At 36.8% G+C, this 23501-nt stretch overlaps 1 protein-coding gene across 2 annotated transcripts in view; it reads right to left on the bottom strand.

Annotated features, from left to right (window-relative positions):
* Window positions 1-2215: 2215 nt before the first annotated feature.
* Window positions 2216-23501, bottom strand: part of LOC116731683 (glutamate receptor ionotropic, kainate 5-like) — a 207830-nt gene continuing 186544 nt past the window's right edge. The window contains exons 14-19 of one of the 2 annotated variants that reach the window (XM_032581499.1): window positions 22158-22331; window positions 17308-17473; window positions 16999-17224; window positions 13844-13972; window positions 9792-9913; window positions 2216-7369 (exon numbers count right to left, since the gene is read on the bottom strand). In XM_032581499.1, the coding sequence (XP_032437390.1) occupies window positions 6596-7369; window positions 9792-9913; window positions 13844-13972; window positions 16999-17224; window positions 17308-17473; window positions 22158-22331 (1591 nt within the window). In that variant the 3' untranslated portion in view covers window positions 2216-6595. The remainder of the gene's footprint in view (window positions 7370-9791; window positions 9914-13843; window positions 13973-16998; window positions 17225-17307; window positions 17474-22157; window positions 22332-23501) is intronic. The other variant, XM_032581498.1, reaches the window with a different exon arrangement.

Here is a 23501-nt window from a genome sequence, read left to right as displayed (position 1 = left end):
AAATAAGTTCTACTGAAATCTTCTTAAAATTCCAAAAGTCAGTTTTAGGCAATTTGTAGATGCTCTTCATCCCTTTTTTGAAGGAAATTTCTAAATATATCCTGGGGCGTTTCAGATGTTGTTTCATGTTTTTGATTTTTAACTTCCATTTACAGAATACAGAGTGCAGATTTCCCTTTCTGATCTTCTTGCCTAAGCAGAATTTGTAACATCACAGTCAGTTTGGACCAGCTCTGCTTGCTCTGAAATAAACACAGATTTTAAGGTTTTTAACTCCATGTGTTGCTGTTTTTTTTTGCTTTTTTCCTGTACTGTTCCTATACTTTGCCTTTTGTTATCAACCCTTTTCTCTTTCTGTATATTTTACAATATAATATTTATATTAGCCCAGTTTGTGTTTGTTGACACCCAAAATCCATCTGAGAGGAAAATAAAGTTTGAATAACTGCCAGAAAATCCTTAGAATGATCTGATTTTAAACTAAGTGGTTAAATCTAAAAACATAAAATATTTCCAGTGTGCATTAAAGCCTGCATGTTTGCTAATAAACCCAGAATTCACCTTACAACCTAGTGCCAGAATGTAAGGTACATTCTGGCACTAGGTTTTCATGTTTACTGAAAAAATTGGTGCAGCTGCACAGAATTTGCATAATATAAACTAGGAGCAAGTTGGACGACAAACCAGACACAGAGGTCAAACAAACCCACGATCTGTGAAATTATAGTTTGTGTGAAATATCTATTTGCGGATCTTTTCTATTTTAACTAATTTACATCGACTGCTATGAAAAAGTTTACATAGCAGTCGGTGCAGAAGATGAACAAACTGAGTACACGCTTTCTGCATCCATAGATTTTGAGTAAAGTAGCAGCCAGGTGCTGCCAGCTTGTATATGCGTCTCAATAAATTAGAATATTATTGGCAAGTTTATTTGTTTAGTAACTCAATTCACTAAGTGAAGCATATTATATAGATTAATTACACACAGAGTGGTGTTTAAAGCCTTTCTTTATGATGCATTTCCTTTTCAAGCAAATAAAAGCATTTAATTTATTGAAAACAAGTTTTAACCAGACTAATAAAATGTCTGGTTAAAACTTGACATTTTTCTTTAAAGGTTGTTAATCTTTAAAGAATTCTTTAAAGGTTGTTAATCTTAAAAGGTACTTTCAACCTGCAAAATGAGCCTTATTGAAACAGCATAGCCAATTTTACTGTCATGTTCATGTAAATCTTAGTCTTTTAGGGTTTGGTTTGTGAAAAACAGCATTATTGATTATAAAATTAAATGCTTTTTATTTCTGTTTGATAAAAAGTGTTGTTATACCAGATAATTTATTTAGGTTTTCTTTCTTCTTTATTGTTGTTCTTTCTGTTTCTGTGTTTATTCTCTTAGGTTCCCCAATTTGTTGCTTGATTTTATCTACTTTTTTCTCCTCTAAATTAAATATTGTAATTTCCCGTGTTTTTGTTCTTCTGCAGCTGTTCCAAATGCCACTGATTAGCTCACCTGTATCCAAATTACATTCTGTCAGTTTTCTGTCATCATCCTCCTTCACTGAGCTCTCTGAGTTCATGTCTGCATTTTTGTTCTTCTAAATCAATAAAAATATAGCAGCAAAATGAAAATGCACAGAAATAACTGATTAGCAGCAGGTCTGACCACTTTTATAAAAGCAAAAATAATTCAGTTTATATACCTGTTCAAAACAGCTGAAAAATAAACTTTCAGCTTTTTTTTGCTCTCTTGAAACATAGAAAATGAATCACAAAACTTCTAGAGCAAGCCTGAGATGTTCATCTAGTTCTGCACAGCTTCGTAATACCGCAGCAAATCAAAACATCCAAGCTAGCTGCCAAGCTATCAAGGTCTTCCAGTCAGAATCAACTTCAGTTATATAACAATCTAAAATCAGATGTGAAGATATTTGACTGACAGCTAATCCCTTTGAGAAAATGGTTAATTAACGGGACAATAGTCCCAAACAGCTAATCCTGAGCAGAATGGTTGAAAAAGAAAAGAACCAAGGTTTTGAGGTGGTCTAGTCAAAGTAAAAAAAACATGTAGCAGAACCTTAAAAGAACTGTGTAGCAACAAAAGCTCACAAACCTTTAAAGAGCTGGTTAAATTATTCCACAGTGATGTAAGAGATCAATAAAGTGAAACAGTAAACAACTACTAACTAAAAAATAAAAACATCGTAGTCAAGCGCATTTTCAATACAATGACTTTTTAAAAGTTTTTTTTTATTCCAAATATGTTTCTATATATTGAACACCAGAGGGAGGAACCCCTCCTAGAGTCACCCCACACATCAATATTGATAATAATCATGATAACATCAGAATCATCAGAATAGTGTCCTTCTGTCATCCCTGTTCTGGTGTGAACAGCTGAAATCTGCTGGTACAAATCTGAGGGAGGAAAACAAAAACAAAAACCAAACATAGTCAAATGTGCAACAGAACAATGTTCACACATGGATAGATGAGTTTGTGAGGACATGCCAATGACTTCAGCCCCATTCAGACCTGGATCTGAAACTTTCAACGCCTGAACTCACCTTAGTTCTCACAAAGATAGCCAAGCACACAGTCTTACACACCCATACACACCCCAGCGTGAACATACCTTAATTAGTCAGTGACATTTAGGTTTTCATCAACATTCTCCACATTTGCTGCTGCCTCGATATTACAGTTTATATGAAAAAGTAAAATAAAATCACAAAATGAATAAAAATGTACAGGCACTGCTCTTCAAAACAATGTTTCATTTTTCTCTAATCACAGTAACACAAGCCTTTACATGTGGAACTGCTCTTCATAACCAACATGTTTATGATGATCCAGGGTCGGGGAATTTGATTATAAATTAATCTTGCAAGAAAAATTTCCATTATATAAAAAAATATAATAATATTGCAAGTAACACTCCAATTGGACACAATGAAAATACAATCACAAATTTAGTGTGTTGTTTTCCTTCGGTTTGGCCACCAAGTTTACAGTCAAATATGTTTCTGCATGTGTGTTCTTAGGTGTGTGTACAGTACAAAGTTTCCAAGCTTCTTTGAGCCACAAAAACAGCCTAAAATCAGCATAAACTGAATAAACTGACCTAAACCAGATGGAACTGCACTGAGGTAGTTCTTCACTATCTGTATGTTCAGTAAATTTCTTTTTCAAGCATCTTTATCAGAGGTAAAAGGGTCCGTATAGTTTTAATTAACACAACTTTGGATTTTTTATTAGGTTTGCAAAATTTACTGCAACATTAAGAAATAAAAATCCCTAAACATTACAGTGCATCCTCGGTATTTGCTGGGGTTTGGGACCATACCTGCTTAGCAAAAGCTGAAATTTGCAAGTACTTGAGATCCCCGCTAAATGCTTATAAATGCCTCATTTAATAGTTTAAACAACAAATACCTTACTACTCTCATGATACTGGACAACTTAACATCCATGGTCTTTCTTATCTTCACTCTTAGGGGAACAGCAGCAAAGAAAATCAACGCCAAAGGAAGATGACAGTCCTAGATTGTTGCTTTGCAAACACCAGCCAATGGTATGTCAAGTATCATTGCAGTCGGGCTTTTCTTCTTCCCAAGCTGCCATTTCTTTTGAATATCTTAGATATGCTCTACAAAAACTAAAACAATTCAGTGAATATTGAATCCACATATCCTGCACTGTAAATAGACAGCATTAAAGTAGCGAAAGCACACAACAATTCAGTGGTTTTTATAATTGAACATCATTTGAAAGATCACAGTTTTCAGTGTTTTAATTTTCTTCATCCATAAAACAGACAAACAAACAAAAAAATATGGCATTAGAAATTTAAATCGTAACAAAGCTGCATTAGCTTGGTCACATCTACACCTTAAAACATTTACTAAACTTACCAATACGAATTGGTTAGTTTAGTAACATGAACATTTTATGTGCAGTCAAACAAAAAACACTCGATAAGACCGGAGGATCAACTTGCGTTCCTCGAGGGCATCCACGTCGAGGCATTTCATTACTGTAAGTTTTGTGGTTTAATCTTGATTGATATGTGCAAAAACACACGACAAACCTGTACAGGCATGCATTGCAAAACTGCATTGCATGCCAAGTACATAATTGAACTGTTTCCCCCTTAACAGTGATACTCAGAGTGAAAGATAAACTACAAGCAGTTCCCATTTCTGTCATATGACCCGCTCCGCACTTTGTGTTCAGATGCATCTCCATTTAGCTATTAGATCTGACAACGATCAAAGAACAAGTCCAAGTTTAAGAAGCAGAAGAACTTTCTCTGTAAGGTTTGTCTGCACAAGAATTACTGAAATGACACAAGAATGTTTTATGAGCTGAGTTACCAAGTCATAACCAGAGAGAGGAAACATACAAGAGTTATCCTACAGTAAAAGAAAGACAAATAGGAAATATTATAGCATCTAAATTCTCATTGGTGAGACACAGTTACACCATGAATCTAATGCATTTCATTGGACATTTAAGCTGTAGGGTGATATATCGATACATATCGGTTTTTGCCGATATACTGATCTTAAATTACTTGGATCAGTATTAGGGGATAAAAATTTCAATTGGTACAAATCTTGTTATTCTGATTATTATCTGAAACAATATTTTCCAGTTTTAATGCACTTGAATAATATATTTTGTATTCCAATTGTGGCCACTTAATCATCCTTATTAAAAAAATTGCTAAGTCTGGTTGAAGGTTTTGTATTTAGAGGAACATTCTAGCTAGCTTTAAGCTATGGCTAACGTTGTGGAAATAACCCTGCTATTTACCTAATTAAGCAGCTTGGTTTCACATAAAATTATAGAAAACTGATATTTTTTGGCTGGATGAAAGATAATTTTCTAAAATAAGATCTGGATCCTTTCACTTTTTATCCCCATTTGACTGCTTACTGGAAGCTTACTGCTTGAAATTAGTTTTCCATTCCTGTTAGCCTCACTTAGCCTAGCATGCTAAGAAAGAGTTTCAGACTGCTAACTTGACTCAGTATAAATTTTATACATCTGAATTTTACATTAACCTAATGTGTATAAAAATATATGTTAAAGTGACATCTTGAGGTGTATGTTAAATTCACCTGCTCATCCATTTTGTGACATCAGTGTCATTCGATAATAGAAATAGCCTTATATGCTAAATTAAAAACTACAAACCAAAAGGCCTTTGCACAAGTCTACACATATTATATTGTCTTAATCCATCATCTAACAAATTTGAAAGTGCCAAAAGCTAGCAAATGTTGTCCCAAGGGTTTAATTAATCAAACCTTTGTGGAAATTTTACAATACAAGGCAGAATAGAAATGCTATATTGTCAAGGCGGTTTTGTTGTCGTTTACAGTAGAAAAATAAGTAAAAAGCTGGTCCATCCAACCAAGCATGAAGAAGACTTCAGCTGAAAAAACAAATGTGACCATTTCACGATCGATTCATGCATGCTGCTGATAATACTGGATCAGCACATCTAAAAGAAGACCACACACTTCTATAAACAGTTACATGTTCTTTATATCTGAATGGTTGATGCACATCAGACAGTTTTTCTGATTTAATTTTAGACATTCATGTGCATGATTACTCTGCTGACATAAACTGAAGAACTGAGACATGGTGTGCAAAGGCCTTAAGTGATGTTCTTCTCCCCAAACAATGCTAAAAATACCTTTGTTTTTTTACCTAAAAACATTGCTATGCAACTGGTTGTCACATCTTGAAGTTGTGTAACATGACATCTCAAAGATTTCAAACTTTTTTTCTTTGTTTTTTGTTGTTTTCTTTATAAAAATAATGAACTCTTGTTGCTTCTCAGCCCTTTACCTTCAGATGCCTCACAGTGCATTTTTCTGACTTGATACATTTTCTATGCAACACAAGAACTACCTCAGCACAGTTTTGTACACTTTAGGCAAGTAATTACTTTTTTGTTTATCTGCTCTGTGGATCACAGCACCAGCCAGCAGGAATCTTTACAAACAGCAAAAACAGAATGGGGAAAAAGCTACATCCTCCTTCCACAAACGTCCAAAAGTGTGACAGAAGACCATGATTACTGTACAACTGCTCTGCTACCACTTGTCTGCGGGAAGGTATCCTCTTACACAAACACCTACTTCAGTATTGAAATGAAAATAAAGAAAAAAACAAACAAAACAAAAACAACGGTGACCTCTACCTGTTTGTGTCTCAAAGTCGTCTATTCTTGCAGTGGGAGGATTTGCGAGGTAAGAGATGGTGGACTGAATCTGAAGTTGTTCGCTAATTCTCTGCCTATTCGTGCAACTGCTTCAAGTTGCAAATTCCAGAGTTCAATTTATTTAATCCTCTCCGCTGCCAGGTTAGAGGGCTTAGAATCAATCATCACTCAGTAAAGGATGTAGTATGAACTGAGCCAAAGGCTCCACTTTGAGGGATCCAACTTACAAATGGGTCCAAATAGTTTCTTCTCTTCTCTTCCTCAGGAGTTTGGACAGGTACAGCTGTGTTGCTAGGGCCAAAGGAAAAGTTTGAATGTTTTAAAATGTATCTTTTGAGTCTTTACTCAATGTTTTTAAGCACAATTGTGTCCCCCAAGTAAGTCCGTTGGTGGGTATGTTGGTCCTTTGGCAGGTGGCGGCCTGGGTGGAGGTGCGGGTCTGTTTGTCGCCCGTAGTGGGCTCGCTGTTCCCCCATCACTGTCGGCTCTGTCTGTTGAGATTGGGGGAGGAGGAGGAGGGAGGCGGGGTAATGACATGGATCCGTGGTGGTAGTGGAGGTGGTGGTGGGGATTATGGCGATGGTGATGTCCCGACATCGCCAGCGAAGGAGGGATACGGGAGCAGGACGAGGCAGAAGAGGAGGAAGAAGGTGGAGGAGGCGGAGGAGGGGTGAGTGTGACTGGCCGCAGACTTTGGATCCGCCGGCACTCCTGGCAGATGCGGACATGGCTGCAGCTCTGCAGGAAGCTGCGTGGCGGGGCGGGCGGAGCCTCAAAGGCTGGCATAGGGGGAGGTGGAGGAGGGTTACTAGAGGAGGAGTTGACGCCTAATGGATCGTCCAAGAGCCTCTGTGGCCCTGGGCCCAAATCAGGTCCTGTTGCCATACCTGCCCCCAGCCCAGCCAAACCCCCAGTCAGGGGTCCAGTGCCACTGTAGAGTTTCCCATTGCTGAGTCGCATCTCTCGGACTAGCCGAATTGGCCTAGGGCCTGCTAGAGCTAGTCGGGAGGGATGACGCAGAACTCCACCCCCAGCACTGCTCAGGGGGCGGCGCCGACGAGCCCGGGAACTTTTCTTACAAGAAACTGCATTTCGAAACTCTGTCAACATCTCCTGACAAACAGAGACCTGAGAGACAAAAGGAAGATAAGAAAAGATGAAAAAAACGAGAAGAAGCGCTACACCTCCCCAAAAAGCTAAGAAACTGCAGTACGAACATCTTTTTTCTGATTGCCACAGAACAATAAATGAATCTTAAACATTCTAGCTCCATCTGCACAGTATCTTCTTTTTTACTTGAATTGACTATGGCCTAAAATGTTACTTTTACATTTAATACATCATGGAGACAGAGCTCATATTATTGATACAATTAAGAAAATCATGTGTTTTATTTCTAAAATGTTATTTCAAGAACAAAACATAAATATTCAATTAGAAACTAATTTGTGATGTATCAACATCCTCAGACTGTGTCCTAAAAATATACAAAGTCAGAAGTTGTTTTTTTTTTTTTTAAAAAAAGCATATTTAAACATAGAAAAAGCAAGAAAGCACCATTAACAGTATTTTTTATCAGTGCATGTCTGTGTGCAGCTTCCTGTGAATCCACATCCAACCAGTGCTATCTCTGAACACTAAAAACATCCAAAGGAGAGAGTCAAATCAATAACAGATAAATACAAGAAAATAGAAAACAAACAACAAACCCTGTCCTCAGAGGACAAACAAGTCAATGACAGCAGAATATAAATATGACTTTGTCTCAAATCATGTTTTGGATTTTTCTTGTCATATTTTTGGGTCACTTTTTTTTTACTCAAAACTTTAAAATATAACTGTACTCTGTTTCAATGACTACTAAAGTACGCTAATGTTATCCTCCAAGTTGTGCAATTGTGAGTTGCATGGAGACGTAAAAAAATACTGAATGTCTTCAAGTGGTCAGCTTTTGAAAATGAACTACAGGCATAATTTGTAATTAAATTGCTTTAATTAAAATGATGGCTAGGAAACTGAAGAGTTAAACATGTTACACAATGTAACTAATCACCCCTCTCTTCTGGTCAGGCAGAGAGCTGACTGTGGAAGCGAACAAAAACATGGTCGTCCTTCGTGTCACAGCTCAGGTAGGCACAGCTTGGCTCTGCCTTCCCAGTTAATTTTATTCTAAGGATTTGTTTGAGCATATGCAAATAGTAAAGGCACAACTTGAATTAAAAGGCAGCCTGTTGCGCTGCCATTTACATAGACATTACCTACATAATAAAATTCAGGTAATATGCAACCCAAGGAACAGTACATTCATGAAATTATTTTTTATTTTATTTGAAGAAAAGCAGAAGGCAAATCTATGGAACATATTTAATTTGGTTGGACATGCAGAGCTGCATGATATTAGAAAACCTGTGACTGTGATAATATTAATAAATATTGCACTGACGACATCAGCTGTGATATATATGCTTATTTTTTTCCTTCTTATCTGTGCCTCCATCACTCTAGTGTTACATGTGAAATTCATATCTGTTACACTTGGAATATATTAGCCAACAATTATTGCACTCCAAAAAGTCCTTTGTAATATTGGTACTGCAGATATTGCAATGAGGATATATTAGCTTTATATTGAACATTCATTAAGGTCTCTGAGTTGGTGGTGAGATGTATGGTTGATTTGTGCTATGGAACACCTCATTGTGATGTGGTTTGGTCCCAATAATTTTGACCATGCAATTAAGCTACATTTGAGTCCAACATGACACGACTTCTTGTCTGCCATTGCTCACCTGACTCCAGATCTAACCGATCTAACGGACTCTGTATTGGCAGAAGCATGTTCTCATCAGAGTAGGATAAGGATTGGTGACAAAAGGTCCTAATCCTGACAGTTACTCTTCATTCTATAACGTAACAATTACTTTATTTTCTCATATCTTCCTTGCTGCAAAAGTGTAGCTTGTATCTTTTTGTACCCATGTGCTTCTGTGTTTGTGACTGTGTAAAGGGTCATAGAATATATTTTTAGAAGTGGAGTTTGAGTCTGTAGTAAAAGGATGGCTGTTTGTGAACAAAGGCTGCCATTTTGAGTTCGATGGTTTTTTTTAAATAGAATGACTGAGAATGAGGACAGACATGTTTATGCTTTCCTTTCAGTGCAAGAGAACAGAAGTTTATCAGTGCTCCCCAGCTTTGCTCTATATTGACCAGACTTGAATCTTCCTGTTCACTTCCAAAGCTGTAAACTTATGACTTTTTGACTGTTTTCATTTGATTTAACGTCCTTGTTTGCACAAAACAGCCCTAAACATTTACTAAAGCTTAAATGAACTGAAAATACAACAAATGAAATAAAGACTTCAGACTGCTTTGATGTTTTTATAACCCTTTTATTAGAAGCCAGATGACAAATTAACATCACAAATTTATATATAGTTTTTCTTTGCAAAGTTATGAAGTGTTTTTGTGGATATGGTGCAGAAACTGCTCAAAGCTCAGGAATGGTGCAGTAGGAGGACAATGCAAGAGGAAGATGAGGATGCAGTTTTACCTCGCCTGTCTCAGCGGTGCGGCGAGTTGACCACACAAACTCCATGATGGCCACAAACACAGCTACGATGAGGCCACAAATCAGAACTACAAAGATCCCGCCAATATTCTCCATGCCGAGACCTAAAAAACACAAAAACAAGGGGATCACTGTGAATAACTTTTTTTATTTTGTTTTTGATCAGATGAAGATGACCCAAACTAAACCAAATTAAAACAGAAAGTTTGGAAAGGTCAATTTCATGAGCCACACTTAGGTCTAATTATTACATCATTTGTACAATCAAAAAATTATTTGAAATAAGTTTAAAAAAAATCTCAAAACACAACTTTTGATTTATGCCTTGATCCAAAGGAAACCAAGAACAGCTGAGAAACAAGGTAGTTGATTATTCAATGTTTTGTGACGTCATCAAACCACAGCAAGAGCCGTTATGCAAAATATAAAAAAAGATGGTAATAGTCCACAATAGGAACAGTGGTACATTGAGAACTCATTCATTAGGTCACAAAATAATAAAAAACAACAATTGCAGAACTTCAGGCAACTGAAAAATTTCTGATGGAAAAAGTTATGTCATTTTTTTCAATACCTTAAACTCAAGCCCACTTGGGTGATGGAGCAGCATAATGATTGAAAGCGCACCAGTACCACATCTGAATGCCAAAAAAATTACAATGAAAACTTTGGAAAGGCCTAGTTAAAGCCTAGACTTCTGTTTGATTGAGATGCTGTGTCATGACCTTAAAACCACCATATTTGCTGAAAAACGCTGCAGTGCTGCTGAATATGAACAATTCTGTTATACCGCTCTAACCATGATAATTGCACATTGGTGGTAGTTGTTGGCACCAAGAATTAAACAAACAGTTATAAGTTTAGTGTTCAATCACTGTTCACATAGGGCCCAGTGGTTCCGGGTAGCTTTTCTCTTCTGAATATGAACATCCTATGGGATGTGTGACTCTCTCATATGGATAACAAGCCAGTGTTTAAATGCTGTGAGGTCCTGTTTCTGAATGTAGTTCATGTCAAGAACTGAGTGGAAAACTCAGGAGAGAAGCTGCCAGAGGAGATTTTACAGTATGAAGGCTGCTTTATGTTCCTTTTTTTTCTCTGCTTTCTCCTCAGTGATTCAAGTTTGGTGTCTTTAATCCTTCTACAAAAAGAAGGGATTGTACTGCTCTTCTTTGCTGGAAGCAGTCTTTTTGGGAGTCTGGTTAGTCCTGCTAGAAATGTATTGTGGTATTTTTCCCTTTATGCTTTTCTTGTCCATATTTTTCTACTTTTTCAGTTCTAGTTTGCCAAAAGCATGTTAAAAAAGGAAATAACTCAATATTTCTCATTAGACTTTATCTTCACTAACACTAACCACTAACATCTATAAATATTCAGTGAATAACTAATCAGATTTTGAAGTCCTATCAGTATCTTATCTTGTGTGCTCAGATTTAATTACGTTTTTTTTATGTGAAGCAAGACTAGCTTTTGTGGAACTGTCAGCAGCATTTTTGGCTGCTCAACTTGACTATGGGGATGAATTCTGTCCTTAGATGCCCTTCTTTGCCTACTGCAGGTGATGGATGTTAGAATCAGTACCTCTCAACCTATGAATGAATCTGTGACAGCAGTAAAAAGCTTTTCAAAGACAGACTGTGGCATCCAAAATGGGTCAAGAAGTGAAATTGCAGTTCTTTCTTCCCTGCGACTAGAAGACTCTATAAACTAGCGTCGCTACCAAGAAAACAAAGTCCTGCAATTGCCCAGTATGATAACAGCAACTGCGAGCAATTCTTTACTGAAATTGTTCGGCTGACTTCAAAACCACAAACGAAAAGTGCATAAAAAAAAAAACCCTTCAAAGAAACCACTTCTTAGAAACTCATTCTACTATTTTCCCAAGTTCACATCCTTGAGCCTCTCACCGAAGCTCTCCACAGATTGTCAGAAAATGTGATCTTTTTTTGTTGCAGGATTTACCTGCCAGCTGTTTTCTTTCTTTATGAGCACACAGGAGGGACAACACACACATTCAGCTCTCTGCGTGATCATCAACAAAGCGACATTCTGATCATTCATAATGGACCTTTAATGGATTCATTTTGTCAGACTTCACACACAAACAAGCTTCCATCTCTCCCAAGGTCAATGCTTGATTTAAACTGACCTCAGTTTAACCCAATATCACCATAACATCAATTTCTTAATTAATTCTAATTGAATTGACTGATTAATGCCATTGTGACTTGCCCTTTGTCCATAAAAGGCAAAAATTTGTGAGTCTACTTACAGTACAAGTCAAAACTATTGTGTCCAGAGTGCACAGCAAATCTGGGTGAAAACACACACTTGGATTATTATCAAGATATCATTGTTTTCCTGTTTTGGAAATAAAGAAAGCTACACAAACAGTTGACAGAGCTGCTGATCGATTCAGCGGCTGGTCTCATGATTCCATTAAGATTGGCTGCTGAAGCCTTAATCAGAGGGAAAAAGTCAATGAAGACGAACAATGTTGTCTTGTTGCAGCGAGATGTGCCAGAAGTAAATATTAGTTTATTGAGATGCTGGGGGAAAATTTGAGTCTGTAAAATCGATAAACGACAAACAACAAGCAAGATGTAAATGAATAAAATAGCAGGCGGTAATTCTTTTTAATACTGTGTTTCATCTCAGGAAAAGTACAGCAAAGACAGGGTGAAAAATGAAAGAAACAGATCCTATCATACTTTTTGTTCCAAAAACATGACTGTCAGGTTAATTGGTTTCTCTAAATTCTCCCTAGGTGTGAGAGTGTGTATGCATGGTTGTGTGTCCTGTCTGTTTCTGTGTTGCCCTACGACAGACTGGCGACCCGTCCAGGGTGACCCCGCCTCTCGCCCGGAACGTTAGCAAAGGTGTTAGAAAATGGATGGATGGATGGAAAATCAAAATTTTACAAATGCATTTTTCTTTTTAGCTACTAAAAAAATCCCTCTTTTAATTTGAGTTCATTTATGTAAGAGGGGAAATAGACCAAAAGGGAACATATTTTTCCTTTCTTTTTTAACATTTCTCACTGAAATTTTTTTTGACATACCTAACAATTACTAAAAAAGAAATATGTGAATTTCCTATGAAGGGTCATCCATATATAGGAAAAGAGTGTTTTCAGATAATTAAAAAAAATAGAAATCCATGTCAGCTGAGGAGCATACAAACCACAAACTGAGGGGAAGACACTACTAGGGCAAATTAAAGGCTTTTAACCCAGTCAGCATGACTTTTTTTTAATTTTAAACAACAACATCTAAACCAAACAGACATGCTCTCAAACCTGGCTATAAATGTTGTTTAATCCCCCTCTTTCATCTCCACACCGTCTCCATCTGTTTGTGATGGATTTAACTGTCAAATATATCTGAAACTCCAAGAGTTCCCCGAGAAAACCTCTGCACGAGCACACAGTCACATTTCTCTGCAGAACATCTGGTGATATCCATCTTCCTGCAAAGTGTTGACTCCGGTGTAACTGGGATACATTCTGACCACTTAAAACGCTAATTGTTCCACATTTTTAATGACTGCACCATCTGTCACGGCAGAGTGTCTCTGCTTTATTCGAGTTTGGGACTGCACCTTGAATCATGTTGCCTGGCTGGTTTCATCTTGTGTATAAAAGACTAATCCATTGATCTGTCAATCAATGACAGCTTTGATAACACAGCAAAGTACAAGTGTGACTGCAGTGGAATTAATCAATCAGTCAACAGACGACAAATGAACAGGAATTTTTGATGATCAGTGTCATTTAAAAAAATTGGAGTGGCATTTCAAGTAATTTAGAATGGCATGTTTGAAATGATTTCTTATTTGGATGCAAAATGTATTGGCTCTTTATTAAAGTTAAGGTGACAGTGAATGAATTGCATTTCTATTCATATAGTCTCATAAAGCTGACACTGAACTGTTTATCCATCCAAACTACAGCTGTTGTAATTTAGCACAGAGTTCAAACGGACAGTGGGATAATACTAGCATTGTGGTAAAAGGTAACGGTCTGCTGAACCAACCTTTGGCTCGGTGGTCCTCCTCTTTAGGACACTGGCCTCCCTCCCACCAGCGTCTCTTCAGAATCTCCAGCCTGTTGCTCTCCTGCAACTGCAGGATCCCCAGCGTGATCTCATCTCGGTATGGAGAGCCTGCAAGCGAAGGAAAGCAGAGAAATACATGATTACTCTGAAATTACTCCAAAACAAATTGTGGGATATTTTAAGATAATTCAAGAGCTGTCCAATGGCTGCTATAGTGAAACAAACTATTTCTATTTAGGAATACTGCAGACCAAACATATTTATTCCCTTTTTGTCACAGAATGCAGCCTTTTTTAGAATTCTTAGTTCTTTCGATGTGATAAAGATATTTTGCTAAATGCAAGCTCAAAACTGATAAAAACACAAATGAAACATTTTTGCTGCTGTTTTAAAGTTCGTGTTTACATACTTTATGTTCCAGATGACTGAACTAAATATTGATGTCTAAAAAAAACATTTGTTTTGAGCACAAGTTATTATGGAGGCACACTTCACATCAGCAGCAGCAGTCTTCACTCTGGCAGAGTAAAAGGAAATGTTCCCTCTGCATTAAAATTGAAACCCAGTTGGGCTACAAACAGCAAAATTTATATCGTTCCGACATACCATTCCTACACTCTGGGTTCCTTATAATGAGATGTCAGTGAGATATCGCCATTTTCTTCAGCTGTATGGGGCACAGAGTAGCACAGCGTGACCCCACTCTTGAGTATTGCTGTGGACTGCTGGTTAGCTAGCTGAAAGTAGACTACAACACTTTTCCTTCATTCACAAGAAAGTCAAATTGATATACTTAAGTTGCTTGATAGACAGAATGGCAAATAGAAATGCAATGAAAAATAAATGAAAACTGCAATATTCAGATGATTATGATGTATTTTGGCTAAAGTCTATGTATCAAAAATGCCACTGATAATAATATTTTAATGGGATAACCAAGGTTTTATTTTAACAGGTGCAAGGTTCAATTAATTGATTTTTTAACAAAGGGAATATGATCATGCTTTAAATTTTTGTTGAGAATTTATGTTAGTATATGAAGTTATTGTAATTTTAGCCAAAGTTATCATTCTGAAAAATGCACAGGAAAAAAATATACAAGAAAAAAAACTAATTTTAAATAAAATGTTTAATTAGTAATATCTCAATTTGTCATCAGAACTCTTCCAGTTTTAAAAACATTAATTTGTGTCTCTAAGTTTTTGGGGGTTTTTTCCGCTTGCCCAAGGGAAATATTGTTAATGAAGACCAAATGGAACTTATTCACTAAACAGAACAATAAAACTAAAATTCATAATCAGTCACAGGAATAGGTCTTGGATGGTAAAGAAAAAAACTGGTACTAAACTGACAGGAGGAAGTGTAAATTACGCTCTTCTTATGTAAAGCATATGTTTTTATTTTAGAGTCACCTGTTGTCAATATTTTTTCGCATCACCCTGTCAGCACAGACCGTCACAAACTAACAGAATGTATGATTTGAAAGAAGATATTAATGAATCCACCTTTTTACATTTTTTAGAAAAACTTGTGTATTTACTTTCTTTAAAATATAATTTTCCTTTAGGACCCAATATCGAGTTGGGCAACGTTTTAGAAGAATGACTGACTTCAGAAAATGTCAACATTCACAAAATGATCAAAATCTTTTCATCACCAAAACTGTTAACTATTCAAATCATCTACCAGATGAGGTACAAATAAGATACAGATTTAGTACTTCTAAATGTGTCAGGATTATTCTTTCTCTGATTAAAGAAGGAGAACAAGAAACAAAGGGATTACTCTGCAGGACAAAATAATCCTATATGGAGAAAACCTTTCCAGGTTTTTATAAAACCAGCGTAACATTTCTAAATAATATATTCTTGAATAATTTCTTTGCAAAAATAATTCCCCCATGAAAGGTCTTGGTTTCATCCTCTCATAACAATACAAATGAACCAACTTATCCAGGTGGGATAACGGTAAATAAAGAGTTTACTTGAATCCAGACTCGCAGGCAGTTATTCAGGATGTTGTGCAAAGTTGGGATTGAACAGACAGTTAAAATGTATCTCTTGTCTTTCAGACCTGAACAAAGCAGTCTTCTTGAGATTTTTGAATCTGAAATCCTCTTAATACATTTTGCTGCACTGTGCACTCATGTGCATGTAAATATCTATTCACTTTATTCTACTTCTCCAGCTGCCTCTTATTACCGACTTCATGATAAAGTGTCTAGAAAATCTTCACCATAGTTACACTGATGCTGATAATAATGAGAAACATTTAAAGATGAAATATGGGAACCCAAATTACTTTTCCTTTTAATTCTTAAGCTGATGGTAATTGCTTGCTGTCAGTTAGAGCGGTGAGCACGAGAGACGACATCCATTGGGGGCACACCAAAGATCGTGCTGCTTATATTTTCTATCGTTATAGAAAGCTAAACATACTGTAATGTTGCTTATATTTTCATTGCTTAAAACGTAGGTTGACTGACAGACCAGTCTCCTGAAAATATGTTGTTTTTTTTCCTTCCTTTGTTGTTTTTCCTGCTGTTCTCTCTTCTCTGGCTGCATCTGTTCCTACAGCAGGTATTCCATAACTTATGCATGTCTATAGAGCAACACTTATCATCAGGAACATGTGAGACAGATGATGAGGTCAGGCCAGACTCTGGCAGGACTGACCAAAGTCTAATTGGAATCAGTATGGATTTAATTTGCCAAGAAGAACAGATGCACAAATAATCTGGCCTGATTAATGGCCAAAGCAGACTTGGCACTCTATGCCTCTGTAACAAGGTCTCCTTGCAATAAAAAACACAATGTATTTATAGAAAGCTAAACATACTGTAATGTTGCAGAAAAATCATAGTTATCATATTCAGCTGAAAATAATTATACTCGAAAAAGAAATAGATCAATACTGATCTAGTGAGAGAGATAGCAGAAGCTTTGCATGAGTCACAAGGTTTCATTTGCTCATAAAAGTTGGTGTAACCTTCTTCAGCATCAAATCAAGTTGCCAGTCAGCCTCAGGAGCCATTTTTCTGTCAGTTAACTATCAACATGACAGGGAAGGACCCTAGTCTGCATGTTCTCATACTGTGTATCTGAATAATATCTTACCAATCACAGTCCACTCACCCAGCGGCATGCCGATGCCGTATCCCTTTGTGTCCAGCAGTCCTCCGATCTGCGTGAGGTTACAGTTTAGGCTGCGGTAATACTCGTTCATGGTGCTCTCCATCAGGAAGGCGTACTTGGAATTGATGACACGGGCGATTCCCTCTTCTGTGCTCTTCACAAACACACTGGGCTGCTTGGACTTCATGTAGTTCCACATTCGCTGGTACGTCTGGTACCGCGAGTTCTGGAGGAGAAATTGCAAAGTGTTTTGATGGATTAGTCACACAAGTCTGAATTCTTTTTTCTTGAAATTTCTCTCTGTCTCACCATGAAGAAGGTCATGGTGGACCCTCCATGTATGGTGCCATATTGGATGTTGGTTTGGTCTGCCAGGTCGTCAGGAGACTCGATCGGCGCCTCCATTCTCTGTACGGTGAGAAACGCCGCCAGGTTGGCCGTGTAGGAAGAGATTATGATGAGAGTAAACGCCCACCTGAAGAATGGGAAAACAAAAGTTTTAACCTTTATTTACCCTGGTGCCTGCACCACTCTCACAGTAACATCTCCCTGGTTTTATTTTCTCTCCCTGGTTTTATTAAGAGCAGAAAGAGGAAGGCAGTATGGGGAGACAGATGGAAGGCACTGCAGGAAATGTCAGGAGTTTTAGGTAAAAATCATCAACCTAAACATGAACTCGCACTGCAGCAGAGATGAGCAGGATGCCTCTGCTGCACAGAAAATGAAAGCAAAGTTATGAAGAAATATATTAAAGACGGAGCCAAATTTCTGAAAGAAAAATGGAGGGAGTTGGGGGAAGTAGAAGCAAGGCAAGTGCCACATGCAAATATTCCCAGAAATATATGTAGAAAAATGCTACACACCAACATAATTACAATAATTATACACATGGCAACTCTCAGAATAATGTTTGGAAGATTTAATTACTTTTTGTTCAAAATGCATTTATTAATATATTAATTTAACATAATACTGAACTTAAAACTGGGCTAATTTGCAACTATGAATCTGCCATTTGTGAGAATAAACATTTAAACAGAAGCTAAAGCAATGTGGATTTCTGAATTATTGGTAGCTGCAGCTCAGATGAACAGCTGCATGACAATTCTCAGCACATATTTCCTTTATATATTATTATTTGTGGCAGCAATATAAATGGCAAGATATAAAATATTAATCAGTAACCTTTTGAGCTGTTTTTCTGTGTTTTCCAGCTGGGACTATTAGGCTGACAGGCAGACGTGAGAGCGATCTAAATGGTTTTATCTCTCTGTCAGAAAGGAAAAGCTAATAAGTCTTGAATTATTTGTGCCACCAATATACTGTGGAGGGATTTCTGAGAAAAGATTGCACTGATCTGTTGATATGATGAATTAGAGCTGCTGTGTATTCAACTCATCATTATTCCTTAAGTTTGGGTTGTCATCACTGGTAAGCTTTAGTTTTGCCTTGAGGTGTTTCACAGAGAACAATGTTTTTGTCTTTATATGCCTCCTAAAAAATTATTTGAAAAGTTATTTCTTTCCACATGACATATACTGTACATGTTTGCTATAAACACATAATAGACACATTTCTAGACAAATCTTTGCCAACTGGCATTACATATTCAACTGACTTTACCATATTATAGCTTTGTACTATCAAAACTGAATTTAAATTTGTACAATTGGATAAATTGAATCAATTTATCCAATTGGGACTCATAACAGTCATGCATCTCAAATCTCATGACAATAGCCACTGAATCAAGCACCCTTGAGATATTGGACAATAAACAAGTGAGTTAACAATTCAGGTCCATCAGACCAGGTGAATCGTTCATAATTTTAGTGCAAGTGCTTCATTGTTCTATGTAGTTATTGGGTGCAGTCACTGTGGAGAACAGGTTACATGTATTCATCTGGTTTATGTATGATGGCACAATGTGGTTTCTCCGTTCAGATGTTTGGACTGAATATTGACTAAACTAAATGAGAATTAAATACTATTGAATCTGTCATTATTATCATTTTAAAAATTGACATATGAAAATATATTATTGGATTTCTTTGGGCCCCGTTTGTCAAAATGACAGACAACAAAAACATATTGCGCAACCTCAGCTACAGACTCCACTGCAGGTCAACGCCCAATAAAATGTAAACAGTGTTTTTTATTGATTTCTTTTATTTCTAAAGCCAGCACAAACCAGTTCCGTACCATCTTAAGGTAAATGGACAAACATTTTAGGCTGTGAGGAAAGCAGCTTAATTAGAGTCAGACAGAAGGACGAGTTCAACCAAAGTCAACATGTGCAGAATTTAACCCTTTGAAGCACAAGGTGAAACTAAATGAATGAAAGAGACAATACACTGAACAGCTGGGGAGAAACTCACACAGCCGGTCCAAAAGTTATTTACTGTGACTCACAAAGTAAGCCTTTCCTGGAAGAGTCAAAACCAGCTTATGGCCCTTTTGAAGTCAGAACTAAACTGGAAGACTCATCTACCAAATGGCCCTCTCCTAATTAACTGCTTTTATAAGACAGTTTTGAAGAGTTAGGAAATTTACAAGCATCAGTTTTGCTTTTCTTTCCCTTTACAGCAAGGACATGACTGAATTTCTCCATTGTTCCATCTCTTTTAATTGTTATGCAACGTGGACAACCCAGCCAACAAGCCACTCAGACATACAGAGACAGACCTCGGGATGTTGCAACTTGTGCCACGGCTATCATTAGCTTTTATGAGACTAAGTGCCAGACTAGGCAGAGCGCTGTCAGGGAAAATCCGTCGATGGACCCTCCAGCCCCTCCAGTATCGCTCTACCATCTGTCTAGCTGCCGCTACTGGGACTGAGGGACGAGGGATATGAAAGTCAACGATATTCAGTCCAAAATGCTAATTACAAACAGAAACCAAATTTTTTTAACTGACTGAAAATTCTGAAAAACAATTCTACAATGTCCCTTAAAAATAACATAAACCCCAAAAGGCTTCTAATAACATAAAATCAGAAAACCCATATTTAACAGTTGTTTCCAACAATTTGGAGAAAATGAAACAATTGTACAGTAAATGCAATGATTTTTTTCAGATCAAAAGTTTTAAAAGTGGAAACCAAAAGGTTTTCAAACACAAAAAAGTAAAACTAGCATCTGCATTATATCATCTACTGAGAGATCATTAATAATCTGTCAGCAAATTTTTTTGCTAAAAGTTTAGAATAGAAACTAGCTTGAATTAGAGAGGGGACAGAGAGTCAGAGGAGTGGAAATAAAAACCTGAGGAAAAACTGACATCATCATTTTCACATTAGAGTCGATACCATCTGTTCACCTTCCGCTAATGTTGCTGAAGAGGAAGGAATGGGCATAAGGGAGGAGGGAGAAGGAAGAGCAATATGGAGGTCTGCTCTGGCGTTTCTTCTTATCAGTTATCCTTCTTTCCTTGCTTTCTGGGGCAACTTTGTGTCTTTAATTCCTCCTTGACTCATGTTATAATGGTAATGACCACTAGGAGATGCTATTTATTATCACCACTTTGTTCCAGCACATCGACAAATATCACTGCAAATGTTAGACATTACCTAATATTTTTCTGGATTTTTACTCCCCGAAACAGTTATTTTTGATTTATTATGAGCCATTTTAAAATGACATTTTAGTGAGATTATATGATGGCATAATTTTGCCAGTTCACTTGTTTCAAGGTGTGAGGCAGTCAAAGTGGTTTTCAGCTCCAGAGGACACAAAACAAACATGACAAATGCTCTCTGTGTAATAATTGCAAGCTGTTGCGACATGTTTGTGTATCAACCTTTCATGCCTGGAGAAAACACACATCTCTCAATATAATTTCCAAGACACAAAGAATACTTAATTTCTGCTTCCTATTCCATGTGTTGTGAGTATTTTACAAAAAAGGGAGAGTGTTATGTTTCTCAGGTTGTGTTTTTTTCATGTACAGAAGCTGGTGAGTTAAATTAATATTCTTCTGTGCCAAATGGATGCTTGGACTCTGCAAATACTGATCCAATGAGACTTATTATTATCCTCTACACCTCTAGAAAAGATGTGCAAACACCTTAAAAAACAATCTGTTATTAAGATTCATCTTTTATTGTGGTGGCATAATCTCAGAATTATAAGTATGGACATTTGAGTGTTGGATAAATTATATACCTTACAAAATTAACATTTCCAAATTCAATGTGAAGAGTGGGTTCAGTTTCCATAGCAACTGTTCCTGCTTCGGAGGCAAAGTGGAAAAATAATATTTTGCTCCTACCAACACAAATGTAAAGATATTGCGTTTGCTATACATTAAAGGAACTTCAACTTGAAACTATGCACTTTTTTAGTTGGAATAACATAAAAGATTTTGCAATACTCCAGGGTAGTCCATAAAAAAAAAAGAATGAAGAATAAGTTAGGGAGGTTCTGGAAAGAGAATTGGTCAAAGATCCCTCTCTGTTTGCATCAGCCTTGAGAAATGTCAAATGAAATGCAAAGACAAAAGAAGTTTGTCCAAAGAACAGTTTTTTCCCCTTAAAGTTAAAGCTGAAATTTTGGACAATTTATTGCTACTGTAATTACACATTAACATATGAGACTAGATGTCAAAAATGCTTGTGGTGCAAAAAAGTAGGTGTGACTAATTAAAGGTTTCATTTTTGAAAAGCATAATTGCATATGTGTCAGTAAAGATGCTGAAAATTTAAAAAGCATAAAAGTGACACCTACCCCTCTTTTTACTAAATTCACTAAAATAAACTTCTTATTTTCCTTTTTGTTTTCAGACCAGATAGTGTTTATGACTATTAAATGATTGCATCAGTAACGTGGAGATGTTTTGACAGATCAAATAAGTCAAAATGCCAATGCAGGTTTACTTATGTGTTACATCAGCCAAAAATATTCTTAAATTTGAGTAGAGCGGACGCCCCGTACAGAGGCTGTACGGCCTTGATGCGTCCATCTGTTTGAGCTCCAACCGAGACTTTTGCTGCAAATCTTCTCCAATTCGCTCTCTGGCCATTTCCTGTCTAGTGCCTGTCAAGAAAAGCTAATAGTGCTACAAAAATATAACTTGCACCTTTAGGTCAATAAGTTGCTATGATGAATGTCAACTATGAACAATGTCGACAACAAAAAATGTTACTGTCTTGGTACCAACCAGACTCCGCTGACGCAGCGGGTGGACAGGGCCCGCGGCATAATCTCTGAGCCTTGCTGCATGAAGCCTCCAACTGGGAACCACAGACTGTTTCCCAGTGTGTACTGGTTCTCCAGGATGTCCCGCCGCTCCCGTAAACATGGGTGAGGGTTGTACCACTCATAAGGACTGAGCCTTAAAGAAAAAAGAGCAAATATGCAAAACTATATTAAAAGGTATGCAATACTTTGTAAAAGGGATACATTGGTGATCAGTTTAGGCATTTTTTTCCCAAAAAGTTTATAGTCAAATAATAGGGTGACTTTAAAACATTCAAATTATAGAAAACAGAAACAAGATGTTGCTCTTTTGTCTTATTTAAATGTTTATCAAACACATTTTGACATTAGACAGAGATATCAGAAAAAAGACTGTCATGTTTTAATCTTTTAAGGGTAGTCATGGAAATACTCAAATATTTAAAATGTCAACCACAGACTGCCAATGCAGGAAATAGCAAGAAGTATTTTCTTCAGTTAAATTTTTATAAAAGCTTTATTTCTATGGTGAAAATCAAGGGTAAAAAAATAATCACATAAGATTAATTGTTTGGTAAAAAATAAAAAAAACAAAGTATATATCAGAAAAGAAGTTTTCATAAAATAGAAAAGGCTTTCCAGCCTTAACACGAAAATACTAGAGATTAAGCTCATAAGCTGATGGTAACTTCTGAACCAAAACCTTTAGCGTTTTGATCAGAATTAATTTTTCCACCAGTTAAAGTAATTTTTTGAGGCAGTGAAGCAGCAAAGCAGTACCTGTAAGCATACTAAAACTCACATTTGAGTTTTAGTATGATGTATTTTTCTCTCTGCAGCCTACAGAACATTTTTCCTGAAGTCTGAGATCATTTTGTTGTTTTGCCTTTCAGCTCTCAAATGGACTGCATTTTTGCCATCTCTGTTTTTATTGTTTAATTATAAGCCATCAACTGAAGGAAGTGAGGCCTTCGTTGCTTTAGATGTTGCTCTGGGTCCTGTGGTGACCTCTTAGACAAGTCATTCACATGCTGTACAATAGGTTTTGTACTGCTGCTGCCACTGGGAAAGTTCACCTCTGTTCCTTTCTAGTGGCTTAACTGTAGTTCACTGCATTCCTAAAGCCTTAGAAAGGGCTTTCCAACCCTTCCAGAGGAATAAACATATTTAACTTTGTATTTCTCCTTGTATGTATTATTTATTTCTTTTTCTGACTGGGGCATTTTAGATTACTTCATATTGTGGTAATTTCTTCATGCTATAGGTCTGGTGCTAATCAGGTGTGGCTGATGGCACTGAAGCAAAAAATGTGGTTTTGCACAGTTAT

Source organism: Xiphophorus hellerii, chromosome 13 (assembly GCF_003331165.1).
Source record: "Xiphophorus hellerii strain 12219 chromosome 13, Xiphophorus_hellerii-4.1, whole genome shotgun sequence".
Taxonomy (NCBI): Eukaryota; Metazoa; Chordata; class Actinopteri; order Cyprinodontiformes; family Poeciliidae; genus Xiphophorus; species Xiphophorus hellerii.
Note: the sequence above shows the minus strand (reverse complement) of the source record. Positions and strands in the feature narration are given on the sequence as shown.